Below are 18,912 nucleotides of genomic sequence, written 5' to 3'. Positions count from 1 at the left end.
GGCCTAATATTTAAGGCCCTAAAAATATAAAAGGCTTAAATTTTTAAATGTAAATGAGCCACAAATTGAATAGGGCCTTAAAATAAAGACCCCTAAATTTGAAGTAAGGCCTCAAGGCCCAATTTTTTTTCACAAAATATTTTTCACCAAAAATTAACTTTTTAATTTTTCATTAAAAAAATATTTTTTTATTTTCAATAAATAATTAATTATTTTTTTTAAAACCGATTTTTTTTTATTTTCACAAAATTTAAATTTAAATTTTCTATATTTTCCTAAAAAATCGTTTTTTTACCGGAAAATCGACTTTTATTTTCGTTAAAAAATCGGGATTTTGCCGAAAAAGTCAACTTTTGTATTTTTGACGAAAAATCGATTTCTTTTCAGAAAAAGTCGATTTTTTATATTTTCAAAAAATTCGGTTTTTTTTGGAAAAATCGATTTTTTTAATTTTCGAAAAAAAATGTTTTTTTTTTTCGGAAAATCGACTTCTTGTATTTTCGACAAAAAACATTTTTTCCGAAAAAGTCGACTTTTTATATTTTTGACAAAAAATCATTTTTTTTTCGAAAAAGTCGACTTTTTATATTTTCGATAAAAATTCAGTTTTTTTAAAAAAAATCAACTCTTTATATTTTCGTTAAAAAATCGGGATTTTGCCAAAAAAGTCAACTTTTGTATTTTTGACGAAAAATCGATTTCTGTTCAGAAAAAGTCGATTTTTTATATTTTCAAAAAAATCAGTTTTTTCGGAAAAATCGATTTTTTAAATTTTCGAAAAAAAATGTTTTTTTGTCCGAAAATCGACTTCTTGTATTTTCGACAAAAATTGATTTTTTTCGAAAAAGTCGACTTTTTATATTTTTGACAAAAAATCTGTTTTTTTCGAAAAAGTCGACTTTTTATATTATTGATAAAAATTCAATTTTTTACAAAAAAAATCAACTTTTTATATTTTCGATTAAAAAATTATTTTTTTTCCAGAAAAGTCGAGTTTTTACAGTTTCGAAAAAAATTGATTTTTTCCGGAAAAGTCAACTTTTTTCTTTTTTGAAAAAAATCGATTTTTCGATTAAAAAATCTTTTTCGGAAAAACATCTTTTTGTATTTTCGAAAAAAATCGATTTTTTTCCGGAAAAAGTCGACTTTTTTATTTTTGAAAATAAAACGGTTAATTTTTTTTGAAAAAGTCAATTTTTATGTTTTCGACAAAAAAATCCATTTTTTCCCCCAAAATATCTATTTCAAACAAATTATAATTTGGGCCCCTTACTTAAGCCCCATAAAAAATAAAAATATAAGGGGGCTTTAAAATATAGGGCCAAAGAATTATTTATATTGTAAAGGGCCTAAAAAAGAAGGACCTTATAGGGGCTTATTTGTTAGGGCTTTACAATTTTGGGCTTTTTTGACCCCTCTACTCCCACATGATTATTACCGTATCAATAACATAAAGTGATTTTGCTAAGGGGGCAATTCACCTAGAGGATAAAGTAATCTCAACAATAGATGAATAGATCAGCAGTCGATAATAGGTAATGTTTAACAAATTATGGATATGTTTAACATATCAACCATTGATTTTCTCATCGTCGGTTGAGATATCTTTTGAAAATAAAAATATCTTTATTATATAAAATGGAACAACCTATGCAGCTTCTATGAAACCCTAATTGCCTCTCTTTTCCCTCCCTTATGCTCCAACTATTTATTTAGTTATTAATTATTTATTTACATTTTAAATTTATGATTGATTTGCTGACATAAAGATTAGTATAATCTTTTTAAATTTTTTTTTAATAACTTGCACTAACTTCTCACATGTACAGTACATTTTTTGTAAATCTAAAAAGTTACATAACGTATACATCCAATGCATACATGGTTATCATTAGTCTTGAGCATCTCAATTAGTAAAGAAAATTTCTTTAGCCACCTCCCTATGGGGGGTCACCCCCAGCGAAAATTCCAAAATACCCCTGCTTCGGAAGTTCATTTCCGAAAGCGTATTTTTTTGAAAAAATTGATTTATTTCGGAAGTTCATTTCCGAAAACATTATTTCGGAAGTTCACTTCCGAAATACTGCGATTTCTGCAGATTTATCAAAACACTTCCCCTCCCCCAATCATTTACCCTAAATCAAAACAAAAAGTGGCAAAGGCGAAAATTTGTGCAAACAGAATTCCAAAGCTGCATCAAGGCTCCAATCACACTGCTAAACAACATTCAAAAGCCCTCAATCCTAACACTTTGTAAGTTTTGAAATTTTTAGATCTATTATTCAAATGCATGTTATTTAGGGTTTTAATTGCATAAATGATATATGGTTAGGTTGTTAGTAGTATTTAGGTTGTTTAGAAGCATTTTGATTTGGTTTGAAGTTTGGTTTAGGGGTCTGCCATGGAAGTTGCAGAAAACTCCATCGTTCTGATACATTTCGGAAGTTCATTTCCGAAAACACCTCCATCCCAGTTTTCGGAAATGAACTTCCGAAATGTATCAGAAGTTCAATTTTTTTTGTTTTTTATTTTGTCTCGCATATTAATCGATTTCAATTGTTTACAGGAACATGTCAGACAATCAACCAGCACGCAGGACTGCGTCTTCTAGAGAGGGTAGGGAGTGTCCGTTTTAATTTGCAAGTACTTTATTTTTAACGCCTTTGTTTATTGTGTCTGTTTCTTTGAAGTTTGTGTCCCTTTCTTCTTTTATAAAAGGAGGTCTCATGGACCTTTCTTTCTTCATTTTTACGTAGGAATGGGTGGCGCTAAGGGAAGAAAGGGTTCTTCAAAGAAGGAGGTGAAGGAGGTGAAGGAGGTGAAGGAGAAGAAGAAGGTTTTGACTGGTTCTGCTTCTCGTCCCCTGGGGGTCCATGGCTCGGACGTGCAGACTCAGTCTTCAGGCGTGATCAACGCTGATGGTTCTGATACTGAGTGGGATGAGGATTGGTATAATTATCTTCATTCGGAGGAGTTCGCTCGTCGGGAAGAATAACGTGTTTTTATTTTGTTTGATGTGTATTTTGTAACGCTCATCGGGCAGAATAACGTGTTTTTGTTTTGTTTGACGTGTTTTGTTTTGTTTTGTTCTGATTTCGGATTGTATCGCACAGTGTTTTTGTATTGGATTTATCATCTTAGTTTTTGGATTGTTCTGATTTCAATATGTAGATTCTTGGATTTCATCGCCGCGAACACTATCCATCTTCTGGATTATAAACATAGAACTTTGACTTTCCCAGCGCACCCCTTTGTTTGATTTTTTTGTAATGACGTCCCCTGATCAGGTAAGAAATGTGGACACATGTGCCTACGTAAGCCTTCTAAGACGGTTACCTTCTAAGAAATGTGGTAACACTTTCCTACTTAAAAGCCTACGTAACAAAAATTGGGAAGCTCCACAGCCACGCCCTATTTAAAAGAATAAAAAACCTTTTGAAATTTCGAAGTTCCCTTTTCCTTCTCCCCACCACTCTCAGACGGTTAACTTCTAAAACACTTTCCTATTTAAAAGCTTCTCACCCATTTTTCTTTCAAAATATCCCAAATCATTTTCGATCCTAAGTCTTCTTCTTTGCTTTAACGTTTTCTATCTCTTGTTACTGCTTTCATCACAATGTCTCGCCGCGGTGGAGGAAATCATCCCGAAAATCGCCGGAGTCAACTATCTCCTGCACATTCTCAACAATCATCCATCAATGCTGCAGGATCAGGCCGTGGTGGTGGTGGCCGTGGCTCTCGCGGTGGACGTACCTCCAATCCTTCTTCCTCCGGACATCCACCTCCTCCGTCATATGCTCCGGCCCCGGTTACCTCTCCTCCGTCTGTTGTTGCAGCTCCGGTTGTTCGTCCATCTGTTTCAGCGCCGTTTGTTCCATCTGTCGCAGCGCCGGTTGCTTCCTTGAGTTCGACTCTGATCTCTATCGAGAGCCTGACTGCCGAAGTTAAATAGAAGGCTACTCTAGAGTCGGCTCCGTCGTCTCAGAAGGAAAATTGGGAAGGAAAATTCAAGTTCGTGCTAATCATTTTCAGTTGCGAGTGGCTGATAAGGATCTACACCACTATGATGTAAGTATAGTTTGCTCATAAGTTTTTTGTTGTTGTTTATTATGTTGGTAAGTTACAATGTGGTATGGATTTCTAGAGGATCAGGACTTTCTAACCTGTTGCAGCGTCTCCTCCATCGTCTTCATCCGATTAAATAAAGCGAATCGTTCTTGTTTGTTATTTTTCTTCTGTCCAGACCTTTTTTCGGAAGTGCATTTCCGAATTCCTCCAAGGGGGGTGAGTTCGGAGATGAACTTCCGAAACACCACATTTTCTGAAAATGTAACTTTATTTCGGAGATGCATCTCCGAAATCAATATTTTATTTTAAAAAAAACACGTTTTCGGAAGTTCATTTCCGAAAACACCTTTTTTTCAAAAAAAAAATACCTTTTCGGAAATGAACTTCCGAAACAAGGGGTAGTGTTGTAAATTCACCAGGGGTGAGCAAGAAGGTTAGGAGGTGGGTAAAGAAATTCTCTTAGTAAATGCACAGCCCCACATATCCATTATTTAGTTATTAATTATTTATTTACATTTTAAATTTATTATTGATTTGCTGACATAGAGATTAGTATGAATCTTTTTAAAAATTGCATTAACTTCACACTTATTCATTCTTTGTAGATATATGAAAAGTTGCTTTAAATTTCATATACAACTAATGCAATTGAAATATTTTTTTTAATAACTTGCACTAACTTCTCACATGTACATAACGTATACATCCAATGCACATGGCTATCATTAGTCTTGAGCCTCTCAATTAATAAATGCACAGCCCCACATATCCATTATTCTTCATAAGCTATTATTATAAATAGTGGTTGTTGTCAAACAAATATACATCACAAGTTGCTATACTTAGTTGAGTTCAAGAATGTCTACAAAAGGTGTCAAAAGTATTTTCGTTTGATGCTAATCAGTTTATATATTTTTAGTTCATATATTTTTACATTTAGTATTACCTTTTAATTGATTATTTCTTATAAAAAATGCAGTTGTAACTGCCGTACCACCCAAGATCACTGCAGTTTCTGCAATTGTTCCTGGCAAGTTTGAGTTTCGTCTAAGGGTTCGTGTGATTCACTATTGGACACTTCCTGAACGCTACAACTCTACAGATATAGGAAGTTTGCATATGATCTTGCTAGATGATAAGGTATAAATTCAAAGTTTATCTATTACTTATTATTTGTGAAACAATATTATCGAACTTATGCCGTTTATATATTTTTGTTTGTTTAGTGCGGCAAAATTCAGGCCACCGTTAGAAAGAATTTGATTCCTACATTTAAGGAGCAGATTGAAGTAGGTTCCTCATACGTGTTTGAAAATCTTATGGTGGGTAGCAACCACCCTTCCTACAAAGCTAAGACACATAAGTACAAACTGAATTTCATGCAATCAACTAAAGTATTCAAAGTTAATGCTCCTGATATACCTCAATATCATTTTGATTTCATACCTTTCTCTGAAATTTTGAGTGCTACTAAAGAAGACAGGTTACTTGGTAAGTTTAACTCTTTGTATAATATAATAGAATTGATAATATTTACATCTTTTTTATTAGTTTAACATATATTAAATTGATTCTTTAAATGTGTGTATATATTAGATATTATTGGCCATGTTGTGGAAACAAATGTCGTCAATGAAGTTGAGAAAAATGGAAAAAAGAGTAAGGTTATGGATCTGACTATTGAAGATTTAGAGTAAGTATTACACCTTTATTTATTTTTATTTTGATGTCAATAGACTGTTTTAATCTAAATTGCTATACCTTGACACTTATAATGTAGGAGCAACAAAATTCATTGCACATTGTGGGAGGATTTTGCAGAAATGATGCAGAAATTTATGGACAACCATAAATCTTCTGATCCAATAATCATGATACTTCAATTATGCAAACTGAAAAAGTTTTTTGGTAAGTACCAAATGTGTCTAAATATTGTAGACAACTTTGAATATTTAGAAAAAAAAATTTTGATATGTAAATTTTTCAGGTGCTATGGGAGTCTCTAATGCTTACTATGGAACTAAAATGATGTTGAATGCGGATTTGATAGACACTGCTAATTATATATCTAAGTTAGTTTATAAAGTCAACATATTATCTTTAGTTTATAATATTAGTCATCTCTTTAAATGATATTAAACTATATGATCTATAACATGTTTAGGATGAATGGTACTGAGATAGAAATCACACAAGGAGTGAGTCAAATGTCTGGTCCAACAATTGTCCCTCTAGCAGATGACTTGCTCCAGACACAAAAAATGACAATTGAGAACTTGATAGAATCCACTGAGGTAATTTTATTGTTTTTTTTATTTGCGTTGTATAACTCGATGATCAATTGTATATCATGTGATAGTTTTGATGGTTACATACATGTTCCAAAACTTTATTGATTTATATTTTATGGTTTCATATGATGAACAAATGGCAGAAATGTGTTGGTACTGTTCTAGCAAGAACATGTGAACTTGAGAGAGATCTTGGATGGTATTATCAAGCTTGCACAAAGTGTGCATCAAAGGTTACTACTAGAACTGGGGTTATTTACTGTGATAAATGCCAGCAACCAAGGACCGCTATTCCTAGGCAAGTAATTTAGTTATTACAGTGATAAAAATTCACTTGGATGAATTTTGCTTAATTTACATCCTTGAATTAATTTAGTGTAAATTTTCAGGTTCAAGGTTAATGTTCAAGTAATTGATAATTCTGGATCAACAACTTTTACTCTCTTTGATAGGGTGGTTTCTCAAGCTTTGGGAAGAAATGTACAAGATCTGTTGGATAACATGAATCATGTAATATAATTGGTGGATTTAGTGCTACGGTGTCAAAATTAACGTATTTAATAATTTGTTAACATTATTTATTTAGATATTATTTCTTTTGTTATAGGATTTAGCTTATCCACCGGAGCTTGATGTATTTGTGGACAAACAAATGTTGTTTAAGGTAGAAGTTACTGATGCCAATTTGTTTCGTAATTGGCGCAATTATACTGTGAAGAAGTTGACTTAAGACGGGGAGATAATCAATCAGTTTTTAACATTGCATGGGATAAATGTATGAAAATTGACATCTATTGATATTCCTTTTTTTTATTGATAATTTAAGAAAAACTCACTCTCTCAAACATATATAACAGTTGAATGATGTGGGTATAGATGTTGAATGTGTTCAGATAGGAGGTGAAGTTGCTGATAATAATGCTATGGTATATAAGTTATTTATTAATTTTTAATTGTTTCATCACATTCAAATGATTTTACAATTTGTGTACTATATCATTTTTATGGTTATTGAATTATATATGTAGGAGGCAATTGAAGGTGGTGATTCAAACAAAGAGGAATTGACTATTGTAGATTCTGGAAATACACCTACAAGCAAGATATTGGGGAAGAGGTTGTCTGATAGTCCTGAATCAATTGCTGTGAATGATATCAACGGTGGTGCTTCATCGGTTGTTAAAGATTCTAAATGTGTAAAGCTTGAAAAATCTGATTGAGTGGCCTGCGTGCTAAAAAATATTCGTTGTGTCTTGCAGTTATTTTCTTTTTAATTTACCAGTTGTTGAACCAAGTTAATGCTAAGTATGACATTTCTTTTAATGTTTTGATTTGTCTTACGAATATGATAAATATGTTTGTGATAAACTTATATGTTTAAATAGAAACATGGCTGGACCCGTAAAAAACACACAGATAAAGCCACATATTGGACACACAAATATTCTAAATGTTACTTCCTCCGTTCCTTTTTAAGTGTCGTTTTAGAAGAATTTTTTTGTTCCTATTTAAGTGTCGTTTTATAATTTAATGTTATAATTTGTCATTTATACCCTTATTTTCTCAATAACTCCACCTCAAATTTTTCAATTAGTTATTGGAAAAAGAGAGTGTATGATTGAATTTATTTGGAAAGAGAAAAATAAATAAGGGTATAATAGAAAATGTAACTCTAATAATCCACTATCTTGGTTGAAGAGCTTTTTGCTAAAACGACACTTAAAAAGGAACGGAGGGAGTAAAAGATAAAATGATTTAAGTAATATTATTTGATATGACTAAATTGATAAAATAATATCTATTTTATTTGGGCTTTCCTATCTAAAACTTACTCCCTATGTGAGAAAAATATCAATTTTTTGTCCCTACTTATAAGAGAATAATCTAAATATTTAAGATTTTTAATATAATAAATAATATAATAATAATATCTATAATTTTTATTAGTTACAGATTAAACTTAACTTTAAAATATTATTACTAAAAAAATATAAAATAATTTGTTTTAAACCTTATACTTATTTAATAAAAGTATTTAGCTTTATATATTTCACTATTTCTTAGAGATAATTACTTATATTATTGTAAACAAACTTAAAATAAAGTATTAAATTATATCAATACTTGCCCGTTTGTGCTACATTTCAAAATTATTAAAATAAGACTTAAGAGCTGACATGTACAAGGGGTTAACTGAATCTATTTTCAAAGGAGAAACTGATCCAGCTACTGTTGGAAAGAGAATTGTTTTGCCATCTTCTTTTGTCGGTGGAGCAAGATATATAATTCAAAACTATCAAGATGCTATGGCTATATGTTCTTGGGTTGGATATCCTGATTTGTTCATCACGTTTACGTGTAATCATAAATGGCCTGAACTGGTTGATTTTTTAAAGATATATTGTCTCAAACCAGAGGATCGACCCGACTTAGTTAGTCGGTTGTTCAAAATTAAACTTAACCACCTGATAAAAGACATTAAGAAGGGGGATATTTTTGGCAAAGTCAAAGCAGGTATGCATGTCATTTTTTATCTTAAAAATTATGTTAGGCAATATTTTTTAAATTTTTAAAAATTAATATATTGTTTTTATTTTTTATGTAGTGATATATACTATTGAATTTCAAAAGCGTGGACTGCCACATGCACACATATTGGTTTTCTTGCAACCAAGTTATAGGTTCGTCCAACCTCATGAGATTGACAAAATAATATCTGTTGAGATTCCAGATAAGGATAGAGATCCAGAGCTGTATAAGATTGTATCTTCGCTTATGATACATGGTCCATGCGATGCTCAAAATAGAAACTCTCCTTGCATGCAAAAAGGCAAGTGCACCAAACGGTTTCCACGAAAATTTGTTGATGCTACAGTTATTGACGCTGAAGGTTATCCTATCTATAGAAGAAGGGATGATGGAGGGTTTATTCAAAAAGGCGAATCATTTGTTGATAATAGATATGTTGTTCCATATAATAAACAGTTGTTGTTGAAATATAATGCTCATATCAATGTTGAGTGGTGCAATCAGTCAAGATCTATTAAATATTTGTTTAAATATGTCAACAAAGGACATGATCGTGTTACAATTGGATTTTACACGGGTGCTAATGATAAAGATAATGCCGAGCTCATTGATGAAATAAAGATGTATTATGACTGTAGATATCTATCAGCATGTGAAGCTTCTTGGAGGATATTTTCGTTTGATATCAATTACAGGGAGCCATCGGTTGAAAGACTGAGTTTTCATCTTGAGGACGAGCAATGCGTTATTTTTCCAGATGATGCTTCAATTGAAGAGGTAGTCAATAAACCACATATAGACTCCACCAAATTTTTGGCATGGATGGATGCTAACAAAAAATATCCTGAAGCAAGAAATCTTACATACAGTGAGTTTCCTACAAAGTTTGTATGGAAAGAAAAGGAGCATCGATGGACTCCACGTCAAAGGGGTTTTTCAGTTGGAAGACTGCATTATGCGGCACTTGGATCTGGACAATTATTCTATTTGAGAACTTTGTTGAATTATGTGAAAGGTCCTACATCTTATGATGATATCAAAACAGTTAATAATATAAAGCATAACACTTTCAAGGATGCTTGCTTTGCCTTAGGATTGTTGGACGATGACAAAGAGTTTGTAGATGCAATTATGGAGGCGAGTCATTGGGGTACCGGGAGCTTTTTACGCAGTTTATTTGCCACTCTGTTAGTGTCAAATCAAATAAGTCGACCAGATTTTGTTTGGAATAAGACATGGGAGTATTTGTCTGATGATATTTTGCACCGACAGAGACAATTATTGTCTTTTCATGGTATTTTTTTCTCTCTTTTTATTTTTATTTTGATGCATGGTAGTTTGTTTTCTGTGTGTATATACAACGTATCACATTTAGGATACTTTTTGTTTCATACTATACTTTTTAATGTTTTTTATATTATATTAAGTGTAGTTTTTTATATTATATTAAGTGTAGATTTTTCTATAACCTTCTGTAGTATACTTTTGTTCCGTAGTATCACATTTAGGATATTAAGTGTTTTTTTAATTTTTAAATTATATATACATAATAGCTATTTTTATTAAGTGTATACTATATTAAATTTGCAGACTTGGTCTTGACTGTTGATCAATTGAAGAGTTATGCTTTGGCTGAAATTGAGATTTTATTGCAAAGTAATAACAAAAGCTTGGAAGATTATCCTGAGATGCCTCAACCAGATAGAGCATTGTTACGCGAGAGGCAAAATAGATTGATTTATGATGAGTTGAATTATGACAGGCGGTCACTGTTAGAAGAGCATCGTAATTTGATGTCAACAATGACAACTGAACAAATGAGAATATATGAAAGGATCATGAAAAGGATCAATGAAAATAGATCGGGACTTTTTTTTCTATATGGTTATGGAGGAACCGGAAAAACTTACATTTGGAGAGCAATGTCTGCAGCAATAAGATCAAGGGGTGAGATTGTTCTAACCGTCGCATCGAGTGGTATAGCTTCTTTGCTAATTCCGGGTGGAAGAACTGCACACTCAAGATTTGCCATCCCTATAGAAGTTCATGAATGCTCGACGTGTAATATCGCTCCAAAAGACCCTTTAGCTGAGTTAATACGTCGTGCAAAGTTAATAATATGGGATGAAGCCCCTATGATGCACAAGCATTGTTTTGAAGCTGTTGATCGTACTTTTCAAGATATAATGCAAAATAAAAATATCCCATTTGGCGGAAAAGTAGTTGTTTTGGGTGGAGATTTTCGTCAGATCCTTCCTGTTATCCCTAAAGGAACAAGACACGAAGTTGTGCATTCAACTATAAATTCTTCTCATCTTTGGAGTTATTGTGAAGTGCTTACACTGACCACTAATATGAGACTTCTGACTGGAGGTATAGATGCTGACATTGAAGAGAGAAAGAGTTTTTCGGAATGGATATTGGGAATTGGCGATGGAAGTATTGGAGATGCTAATGACGTAGATATCACAGTGCAGATACCACGTGATTTGTTGATTCCTAGCTTTGGAGATCCACTTTCAGCTATTGTGGAAAGCACGTATCCAAATCTTTTACACAACTTGAATGATCTGTCTTTTTTTCAAGAGAGGGCAATATTAACTCCTAAAAATACCATTGTTGATGCCCTCAATGATTATATATTGGATTTAATACCTGGAGAAGAAAAAACTTATTTGAGTTATGATTCTCCATGTAATGCTAGGTCAGACATTAACACGCCAGATGATGTGCATACTCCTAAATTTCTAAACACCATTGTATCTTCAGGATTACCAAATCACAAGTTGAAATTAAAAGTTGGAGTCCCAGTAATGTTGAGAAATATTGACCAGTCGTTGGGATTGTGCAATGGCACCCGATTGATAATTACAAAAATGGGAAGATATGTCCTTGAAGGTAAGATTATATCAGGTAACAATGTTGGTCATAAGATTTTTATTCCAAGGTTATCACTGACTCCAACCGATAAAAGAATCCCTTTCAAATTTCAACGTCGGCAATTTCCATTGACTGTATCATTTGCTATGACAATCAACAAGAGTCAAGGTCAGTCACTTAAATATGTAGGAGAATATCTTCCCCAGTCAATTTCTTCTCATGGGCAATTATATGTTGCATTGTCAAGAGTTACTTCAAAGAAAGGCTTAAAGATACTGATAACCAACGACGAAGGTGAAGATACAAATGTAACTCAGAATGTCGTTTAAAAGAAGTCTTTCATAATGTTCAATAATTAATTTCATTTATGATATTTAAAATTTTCTAATTTAAAAGTTATTCAATATTTATTTATGTTTCAAAATTTATTTATTTTTAATTTTGATATTAAAAGCTATTTTAATGTCAATTATTTTATAATTACATTATAAACATTATATAATATTATATTATGTGAATAAAGAATAAAATATTATATATAACATACTAAAAAATTTCCGTGCATCGCACGGGTCAAAGACAAGTATATATAATATCTTGTTACTATCAGAAGTTATCTCATAGGGCCAGTTTCCCATCATACTCTTAAAACTATTAGACTTGATGACCCAACTCAAACCAGCCCGAATATTGGGTTGGTGGGTTAATCACCCATTTTCAAATCCAAAACGGTCAAATTTGTTTGGTTTGGATATGAGTTTTCCCACCCAAACAAAACCAACCCATGGTCACCCTACTTCCGAAGTTCCTGACATGAATCATGGCACATAAGGATCTCAATGGAAAATGCTTAATCTTACGAAATAAATTGGCAAGAAAGTGAAGAATGCTTATGTGTAAGCAAAATAGATGAATATTCTCTCTCATATTTTTTTTCTTCCTATATTTTCTCTAAATAATTATTATAAAAAACAGTTATAATACCACCACCCCCATGATCCAATATAAATAGGAGTTGTTTTATTGACCCACCAATCATGTTAAGACAAATAAACATTCTTGCATTTCTTAAAATTGAAATTCGTACTATTTAGCATTACTCGATCTCAATATATGTACAAAAAACTTTATCTCACATGTATCAACTTACAAGAAATCTGTAAGTCATGTGCAAAAAATTGCACACATTCAAACACTCATTATAATCACTAGTGTTTCACTCTCCCCGGCGGAGACATAAAAATAGTCTATTGAACAAAGATAAAATTGGTTTTTACAAACCAAGTAAAGGAAATAGTGCATTGACATAAAATAAACTGAATAATTAGAAATAACTCGAGTCCAAAATTAAAGAAAATTATTATATAATTAAATATTTAAGTACCTCCTCTTCTTCCTCGTCTGAAGCAGCAGCATCAGCTTGAGCGGTTTCTTCATAATCTTTTTCGGAGCCCTCATCCTCAAAGTGTCGTTGTTTATGACTTGAGTCATAAACATAATAATCTGCTTCATCATCATGAAGAAAGGGAGCATTGATAAATAATGGAACTGACACACTTTAAGTAGGAAGATACGCTTAGAGAATATTGCAGCAACTACATAACATCTAAAAGGCAGCAGTGTCTCCAGGAACAATTCAAATTTATACCTTGCCCAAAGCATCCTCTAAAAATCCAGGAGAAAGTTGGCGCCTCCTCTCAGTTGGAGCATATTTCTGATTCACTTTTCCACGCTTACGGTTAATAATTACGTTAGCCCTGATAGTCTGACTTTTAGCCTACAAATGATATGGTTGGATTATTGTATTTGAGACATAATATAAGTATATGACTAATTTGTATGATTGATTATACCTTTTCCTTTTCTTCTGTTTCCCTCTCAGGATCAATGTCTATGACACAGTTTTTAACCTTATAAACCTTCCTTTGCCTTAAGTCAACAACCGGTGAGAATTCGAGGACAAGGAAGATTGCATAAATTTTATTTTCTTCAATAGCCTTCTTTGTGATTGCAGGATTCCCTGTAAGTAAGTACACATAGTCCGATAAGGCATGGTTTTGGTAATATAATATTTTCTCATGAATCATTTTTATAGATAGTGCAGTTAACTTTAGATCTTTGTTAATGGTTTGACTTATTGTTTGAGGTAACAAAGATCTAAAGTTAACTGCACTATCTATAAAAATGATTCATGAGAAAATATTATATTACCAAAACCAAATCAAACCGAATCATAGTAAAAGGTCACTTGAATAGAACCGTTTCAAATTACCTAGAACAGAACCAAACCACTTATTGGTTTGGTATATCTATTTGCCATTTGGTTTGAGGTTCTACAAGTGTTAGTTCAACACAGATTCGGTTCACTAATCAAACATAATGGTTCGATTATTTTAACTTTAGTTCGGTTCTTGGTTCAGCGTTTTTTTTAACATTCCTAGGTTCAAATGTAGAAATGGTCCAAAAAAGAACACAATGGCGCTGTATAATCCATATAGCTAACCCCAAATAATGGTCAAAGGCTATGATTCTTATTACATCTAAGATGTTAACCGTTACTGTTAGAAATATCCAAAGTCCCACATTGGTTAGACATAGAACTTGAAAACAGTTTATATAGAGTGACACTTCTCACCTTACCAACGAGCTTTGTAAGGATGAGTTAGGTCAAACTCTAATACGATATCAGAGCCTATCGATTGGACCATGGGCCACCCACCGTTATTATCCATGCACCAAGCCTAAGATCAACACCCATGATATTGGAAACTTTAATCAGGTCCATCACATGAAACTTTAATCAGACCTTATTAGGAAGAGTGGTGGTTTACGTAATGGAATCTCTAACTCCAAGGAGGAGCCAAGTGGCTTATCTTTAGTTTCCATTTCAATGTTTTCCTCCTCTAATTCATATTGATGATCTTCATCAGCAAGTTTCCATTTCCATAAGTCCCTTCTTCATCCGCAGGATATCTCTACAACAGGAAACCAATTAAATGATTAATTCTTAAAATTTGAAAAAGTATATTTATATATGGCATTATTCAGGGGCGGAGCCAAGGCCCAGCCAGCCCGGGCAGGCGCCCGGGTTCAACCCCTATTTTCTTTGTATTCCTCCAATGTAATAGTAGATTTTTAGATAAAATTAGGAATACAATTAAGGGCAAAATTAGTAAAAATAAGGTGTGAAAATTAAAACAGATGAATAACAAATGGTGTAAAGTTTTTGCCCAGGCTGCCTACAATTTCTGGCTCCGCCACTGGCATTATTGACACCTACATTTGAATCTTGTTCATTGTCTGCATACTCCATATCCTCCTTTTTGTCATCAAAATCACCAAATACATCACAAATTTCCGGGGCAGAATGCAATTCATGAGTTTTGTCTTTGTCTATGGGTGACCTGCTATATTTTTTTATTTTAAAAAAGGACAAATTATCAGTCTATGTGTAGTGCAACATAAAAAAAATGTGCATGCTAAATCTTGGATCATTGGTAATTTTCTATGTTCTAATTGATCCTCTAATTTAAGACAAATTTTTAAAACATGCATATCAACACAAACAATATGAAAAAGAACAGCACAGCCAACCCATCATGTAAAATGAAATGCACTGACAAAATCATAGGTTACAATGGTATTTAATTTCAATAACTAGGTACTGAATTCATGGAATTTTTTATGATGTGAATATAGATAACACAGAACAGAAAGGAAATTCATCTTTCATTACAAAATTCAATGCAATAATTGACTGGCCATTTCGAGCAGCAAATTGACAAAATACACATGTTATATTTTCTGCATTCACACATTATAAAAATAATAATGTCATCAGATCTATCTTGATTGAAATCAAGCTAGACAGATAATATCCGCGCGGCCGCGCCGTTGCAGGGCGGATTGTAACTTCGATGCAAAGTTAAACCTTGTTGCAGGGGGTTTTCTGAGGGGCGACTCTCACGGCCAAGGATCGCGGCCAATCAGCAGAATATCAGGCACCAGGGGTGAAATTTACATGTTTTTCTCGGGGAAACACAGAAACGGCTCTGTTGGGTGATGTTAAGTCTCAGGGCCTGGACGCGGCTACTCTCTGTGTCTGCGTCTGAAAGTCCTTGAAATTTGCATGTTCTGCACAAGTTTCCTTCTCTTTCAAATTCTCTGGGTGTGCAAGTTGTTTTTTTTCTTGATGGTGAGACCAAATAGCATACGGAAGCCAAACAGTGACTAGGATTAGAGAGTTAGCTAAGAGGAGAAAAGGAATATGGGGTATTTTGCCCCAAATTAGATCAATGCTGCTTTTTTTTATACTCTTTTACTACACTGCTGCTAAGGATTACTCTAATACTCTTAATCAGAAGCTTGTGGGATTTGAAATTCAATGATAGAAAAAAAGTGCACAGACAACTTGGTTGAAGGAAATTTTTAATGCAATCTGTACAATCTACACAAGACATATTTGTATAGACTAGACACCCTGCATACAAAGGGCATCGTCTATAAGAAACTTGGTGGAATAAATAGAAAAAGTAAATCACATTCTCATAGTTACAGCATCACTGAAATAACATTTTATTCATGCAAGGACATTAGAATCAAGAAGGACTGCACCGGCAAGAGAAATCATCCCAAAGAAAAGCACTTAAACATAAAAAAAATATCACAAAACCACAAGGAAATCGAGAATACTTAACTAGATGTCTAAAGCACATTAACCACAAAACCAAAATTCCAAGTGTAGGTTTGGTATCGTGTTGCAATTTGCAAAGAGATTCAACTAGCATTGAAGTGGATACCACAAATTCTCATTCTCTCATTTTATCGGACGTGTTTGACTCGCACAAACACACAGCCAAGTAACTTAGTCCAGTTTGGATCAGTTTCTTATTTGTGGAGCTTCTCAAATATTTAGTTTGTAACTTACAAAAATAACTTACATGTAGTATTTCAAAAACTGAGGGCACTTTAGAAAATATTGAGCTCCTGAGACAGATTTCAACTTATGTCAAACATTTTATTTTAGAAGATCTGTCGCCGTTTTAAGAAATTTGAACTTTCTTTTTTACAATAAGATAGCACTCTAGAAAAAATTGGGCTTATAATACCAATTTTATCTTATGTGAAAATTGAAAAAAATGTATCTTCGAAGACTTGTTCTTATTGTAACATTTCAACTTTTCTTTTTTAAATATACAATTGTTAAAAATAAAGCTATCCGAAATTAGTCTTAATCAATAACAAAACATGTTCTGAGCCAACCATAAAGTTGCAGATACACTAGGAACACCAAATTTATACTACTAATAAAACCTAGTTCAATTAACTATACAGCATGTTGTCTCCCCATCTTCTTATCTTCTTCTATGCCAATAGTCAATCTCATTGAAGATTTTTCCACCCCACCGGTGCTTATCATGGATTCTCTCAATCAAGGTTGTCAAATCGGGATCTTGCATAAGATCGGGAGGTGATGGTAAGATTGTAAAATATAAGATTGTAACTATGATCGGAAGATCCTACTCAATTAATTTTGTAAGATCGAGAGGGGGTAGCAAGATCGCAAAACATAAGATGGTAAGAAAAATCGTAAGATGCCACTTAAACGGAAAATAATACTACATATTTGAAGTATATCTACATGATATTTTTGTATGCAAGTGTATTCGAGAGAAAATGGACGCCACCGAACTGAAATTGTTGCGCCTTTGTATCTTGCCATCCTTCTCGACTTGTAATGGTGGTGGCCATAAATGGTCAATCGCACATAATCATTGGTTTTACCTCCTTTTTTTTTTTTTTTCCATAATTGGACTACAACACACAATTCTACTTAGGATCTAGGTTGTTGGGGGTGAGTGAGATCGTAAAATCGTAAGATTTTAAGATTTAGATTGTGATTTTAATAACCATGCTCTGAATAGTATAACATTATAGAGGTGCAGTTTTTGACATCCTCGTTTTGGTCACTACACAAGTAGTTTCTATATGTTTACTTCCAACGCTATTTTGCTTATCCCGACTTGCTCAAGTTTGTGCAAACAAATAAATCTACGGAAGTAAACTTATGGACGATCTAGTACTGTAGCAAAAACATATTTCATCCCATAAAAAATAAACAAATTCACCAACACATAAACAAAGAGTAACAAAACCAGAAAAAACAACTAACACAACAATGTGGTTAACTACTCAAAACACTAGATGGGCATACCTTAGGCTTCTGGCTGCATCAACTTCTACACCATCATTTTTATAGAAAAGGTTTTCCTCAGATCCACTTTCAACAACATCCCTCCGCCTGCTTGTAACAATGCGCTGACTATAATCATCTTTAGCATACTATCCACACCCCTAGCTCCACTCTCTTGTTCTCTCTGATCATCAACCTCCACTTCAATCTCCTGCGAAATCTGCTCCATCTCCCCTTCACTCTCTAATTCCACCTCTCCTTGTCCTTCCGCTTCTCCTTCTCCTTCTTGCCCTACCTCTCCCTCTACTTCATCCTGCAACAAAAAAAAAAAAAACAGAAAAATTCAATTGTAAATTTTGAATTTCGAAAGTTCGAATATTATCATCCAAACACATAATAAACAGTTGAATATATTGAGATTATGGAAATGGTGAGTTTGTAGTGGAAAAAATATATTGAGATTATGGCAAAAAGTAAGACTCATCAAATGTTCCCATTTTAAACACATGATGTTTAACAAATAAGGGGTAATATAGAGATTTCTACAGCATTTCCTTTTCTTATATTAAGATAGATTATAGATGTTCACGCCTCAAATTGTACTATTACTATCACAGTGAGATTGTTATTTTAAAGGATAAAAGCTGAATGGTGTAAAAAAATGAAGTGTTGGACTGAAAAAGACAGTTTTAAAGGAGAGTTTACAATAATTTACAATAAAAAAGGGCAAAGGCAAATTATTTGTGTAGATATCATTTGTTAAGGAGGTCATTATGAAATAATTATTTATTTAAGCTTGCAATTTAAATAAGCTTAAAGAGAAAAACATAAATTGAGACATGAACTGAAGTTACTTGTCATCTAATTATAGGACTTAGTGTTAGGAATATTTGTATATAGAATAGTTTCACACCGACTATATCAAGTAATTAGCTATAATCTCTCTATATA

At 32.9% G+C, this 18,912-nt stretch overlaps 4 protein-coding genes across 13 annotated transcripts in view; 3 read left to right on the top strand and 1 right to left on the bottom strand.

Annotated features, from left to right (window-relative positions):
• LOC131662621 (protein LEO1 homolog) overlaps window positions 1-18,912 on the bottom strand; it is a 36,214-nt gene that overhangs the window by 5,025 nt on the left and 12,277 nt on the right. The window contains exons 13-18 of one of the 9 annotated variants that reach the window (XR_009301763.1): window positions 17,983-18,274; window positions 15,049-15,175; window positions 14,041-14,743; window positions 13,622-13,788; window positions 13,417-13,545; window positions 13,153-13,271 (exon numbers count right to left, since the gene is read on the bottom strand). The gene's annotated coding sequence lies outside the window, so the exon portion shown is untranslated. Of the gene's footprint in view, window positions 1-12,225; window positions 13,272-13,416; window positions 13,546-13,621; window positions 13,789-14,040; window positions 14,744-14,805; window positions 15,176-15,511; window positions 16,249-17,982; window positions 18,275-18,912 lie in introns of those variants that run through there. The other 8 variants (XR_009301770.1, XR_009301769.1, XR_009301765.1 and 5 more) reach the window with 8 other exon arrangements.
• LOC131659456 (replication protein A 70 kDa DNA-binding subunit D-like) lies at window positions 4,904-6,670 on the top strand. Its single transcript, XM_058928645.1, has 8 exons — window positions 4,904-4,939; window positions 5,048-5,208; window positions 5,295-5,559; window positions 5,665-5,761; window positions 5,849-5,976; window positions 6,056-6,140; window positions 6,233-6,362; window positions 6,503-6,670. Exons 1-8 carry the CDS (start codon window positions 4,927-4,929, stop codon window positions 6,668-6,670), a joined length of 1,047 nt encoding a protein of 348 aa, XP_058784628.1. The 5' UTR covers window positions 4,904-4,926.
• LOC131662623 (uncharacterized) lies at window positions 6,676-7,665 on the top strand. 2 transcript variants are annotated; one of them, XR_009301771.1, is made up of 4 exons: window positions 6,676-6,869; window positions 6,967-7,134; window positions 7,217-7,285; window positions 7,388-7,665. XR_009301771.1 is itself a non-coding variant. In XM_058932454.1 (4 exons), the coding sequence occupies exons 1-4, from the start codon at window positions 6,861-6,863 to the stop codon at window positions 7,577-7,579; spliced, it is 327 nt and encodes a 108-aa protein (XP_058788437.1). In that variant the 5' UTR covers window positions 6,676-6,860; the 3' UTR covers window positions 7,580-7,665. The 2 variants fall into 2 exon arrangements, 1 of the variants encoding a protein (XP_058788437.1); XM_058932454.1 differs by having other exon boundaries at window positions 6,967-7,023.
• On the top strand, window positions 7,810-12,097 carry LOC131659455 (uncharacterized). Its single transcript, XM_058928643.1, has 4 exons — window positions 7,810-7,837; window positions 8,523-8,873; window positions 8,965-10,182; window positions 10,479-12,097. The coding sequence occupies exons 1-4, from the start codon at window positions 7,810-7,812 to the stop codon at window positions 12,095-12,097; spliced, it is 3,216 nt and encodes a 1,071-aa protein (XP_058784626.1).

This window comes from Vicia villosa, linkage group LG3, assembly GCF_029867415.1.
Source record: "Vicia villosa cultivar HV-30 ecotype Madison, WI linkage group LG3, Vvil1.0, whole genome shotgun sequence".
Classification (NCBI taxonomy): Eukaryota; Viridiplantae; Streptophyta; class Magnoliopsida; order Fabales; family Fabaceae; genus Vicia; species Vicia villosa.
Note: the sequence above shows the minus strand (reverse complement) of the source record. Positions and strands in the feature narration are given on the sequence as shown.

Excerpts from the sequence above, each read along its gene's own strand:
- LOC131662623 (XM_058932454.1), top strand. Across the intron at positions 7,024-7,216 it reads ACAAACAAATGTTGTTTAAG|TTGAATGATGTGGGTATAGA; the intron begins GTAGAAGTTACT and ends CATATATAACAG. Across the intron at positions 7,286-7,387 it reads TTGCTGATAATAATGCTATG|GAGGCAATTGAAGGTGGTGA; the intron begins GTATATAAGTTA and ends TTATATATGTAG.
- LOC131659455 (XM_058928643.1), top strand. The coding sequence starts at position 7,810 with ATGTTACTTCCTCCGTTCCTTTTTAAGT. Across the intron at positions 8,874-8,964 it reads TTTTGGCAAAGTCAAAGCAG|TGATATATACTATTGAATTT; the intron begins GTATGCATGTCA and ends TTTTTTATGTAG. Across the intron at positions 10,183-10,478 it reads ACAATTATTGTCTTTTCATG|ACTTGGTCTTGACTGTTGAT; the intron begins GTATTTTTTTCT and ends TTAAATTTGCAG.
- LOC131659456 (XM_058928645.1), top strand. Across the intron at positions 5,209-5,294 it reads TGATCTTGCTAGATGATAAG|TGCGGCAAAATTCAGGCCAC; the intron begins GTATAAATTCAA and ends TTGTTTGTTTAG. Across the intron at positions 6,363-6,502 it reads ACTTGATAGAATCCACTGAG|AAATGTGTTGGTACTGTTCT; the intron begins GTAATTTTATTG and ends AACAAATGGCAG.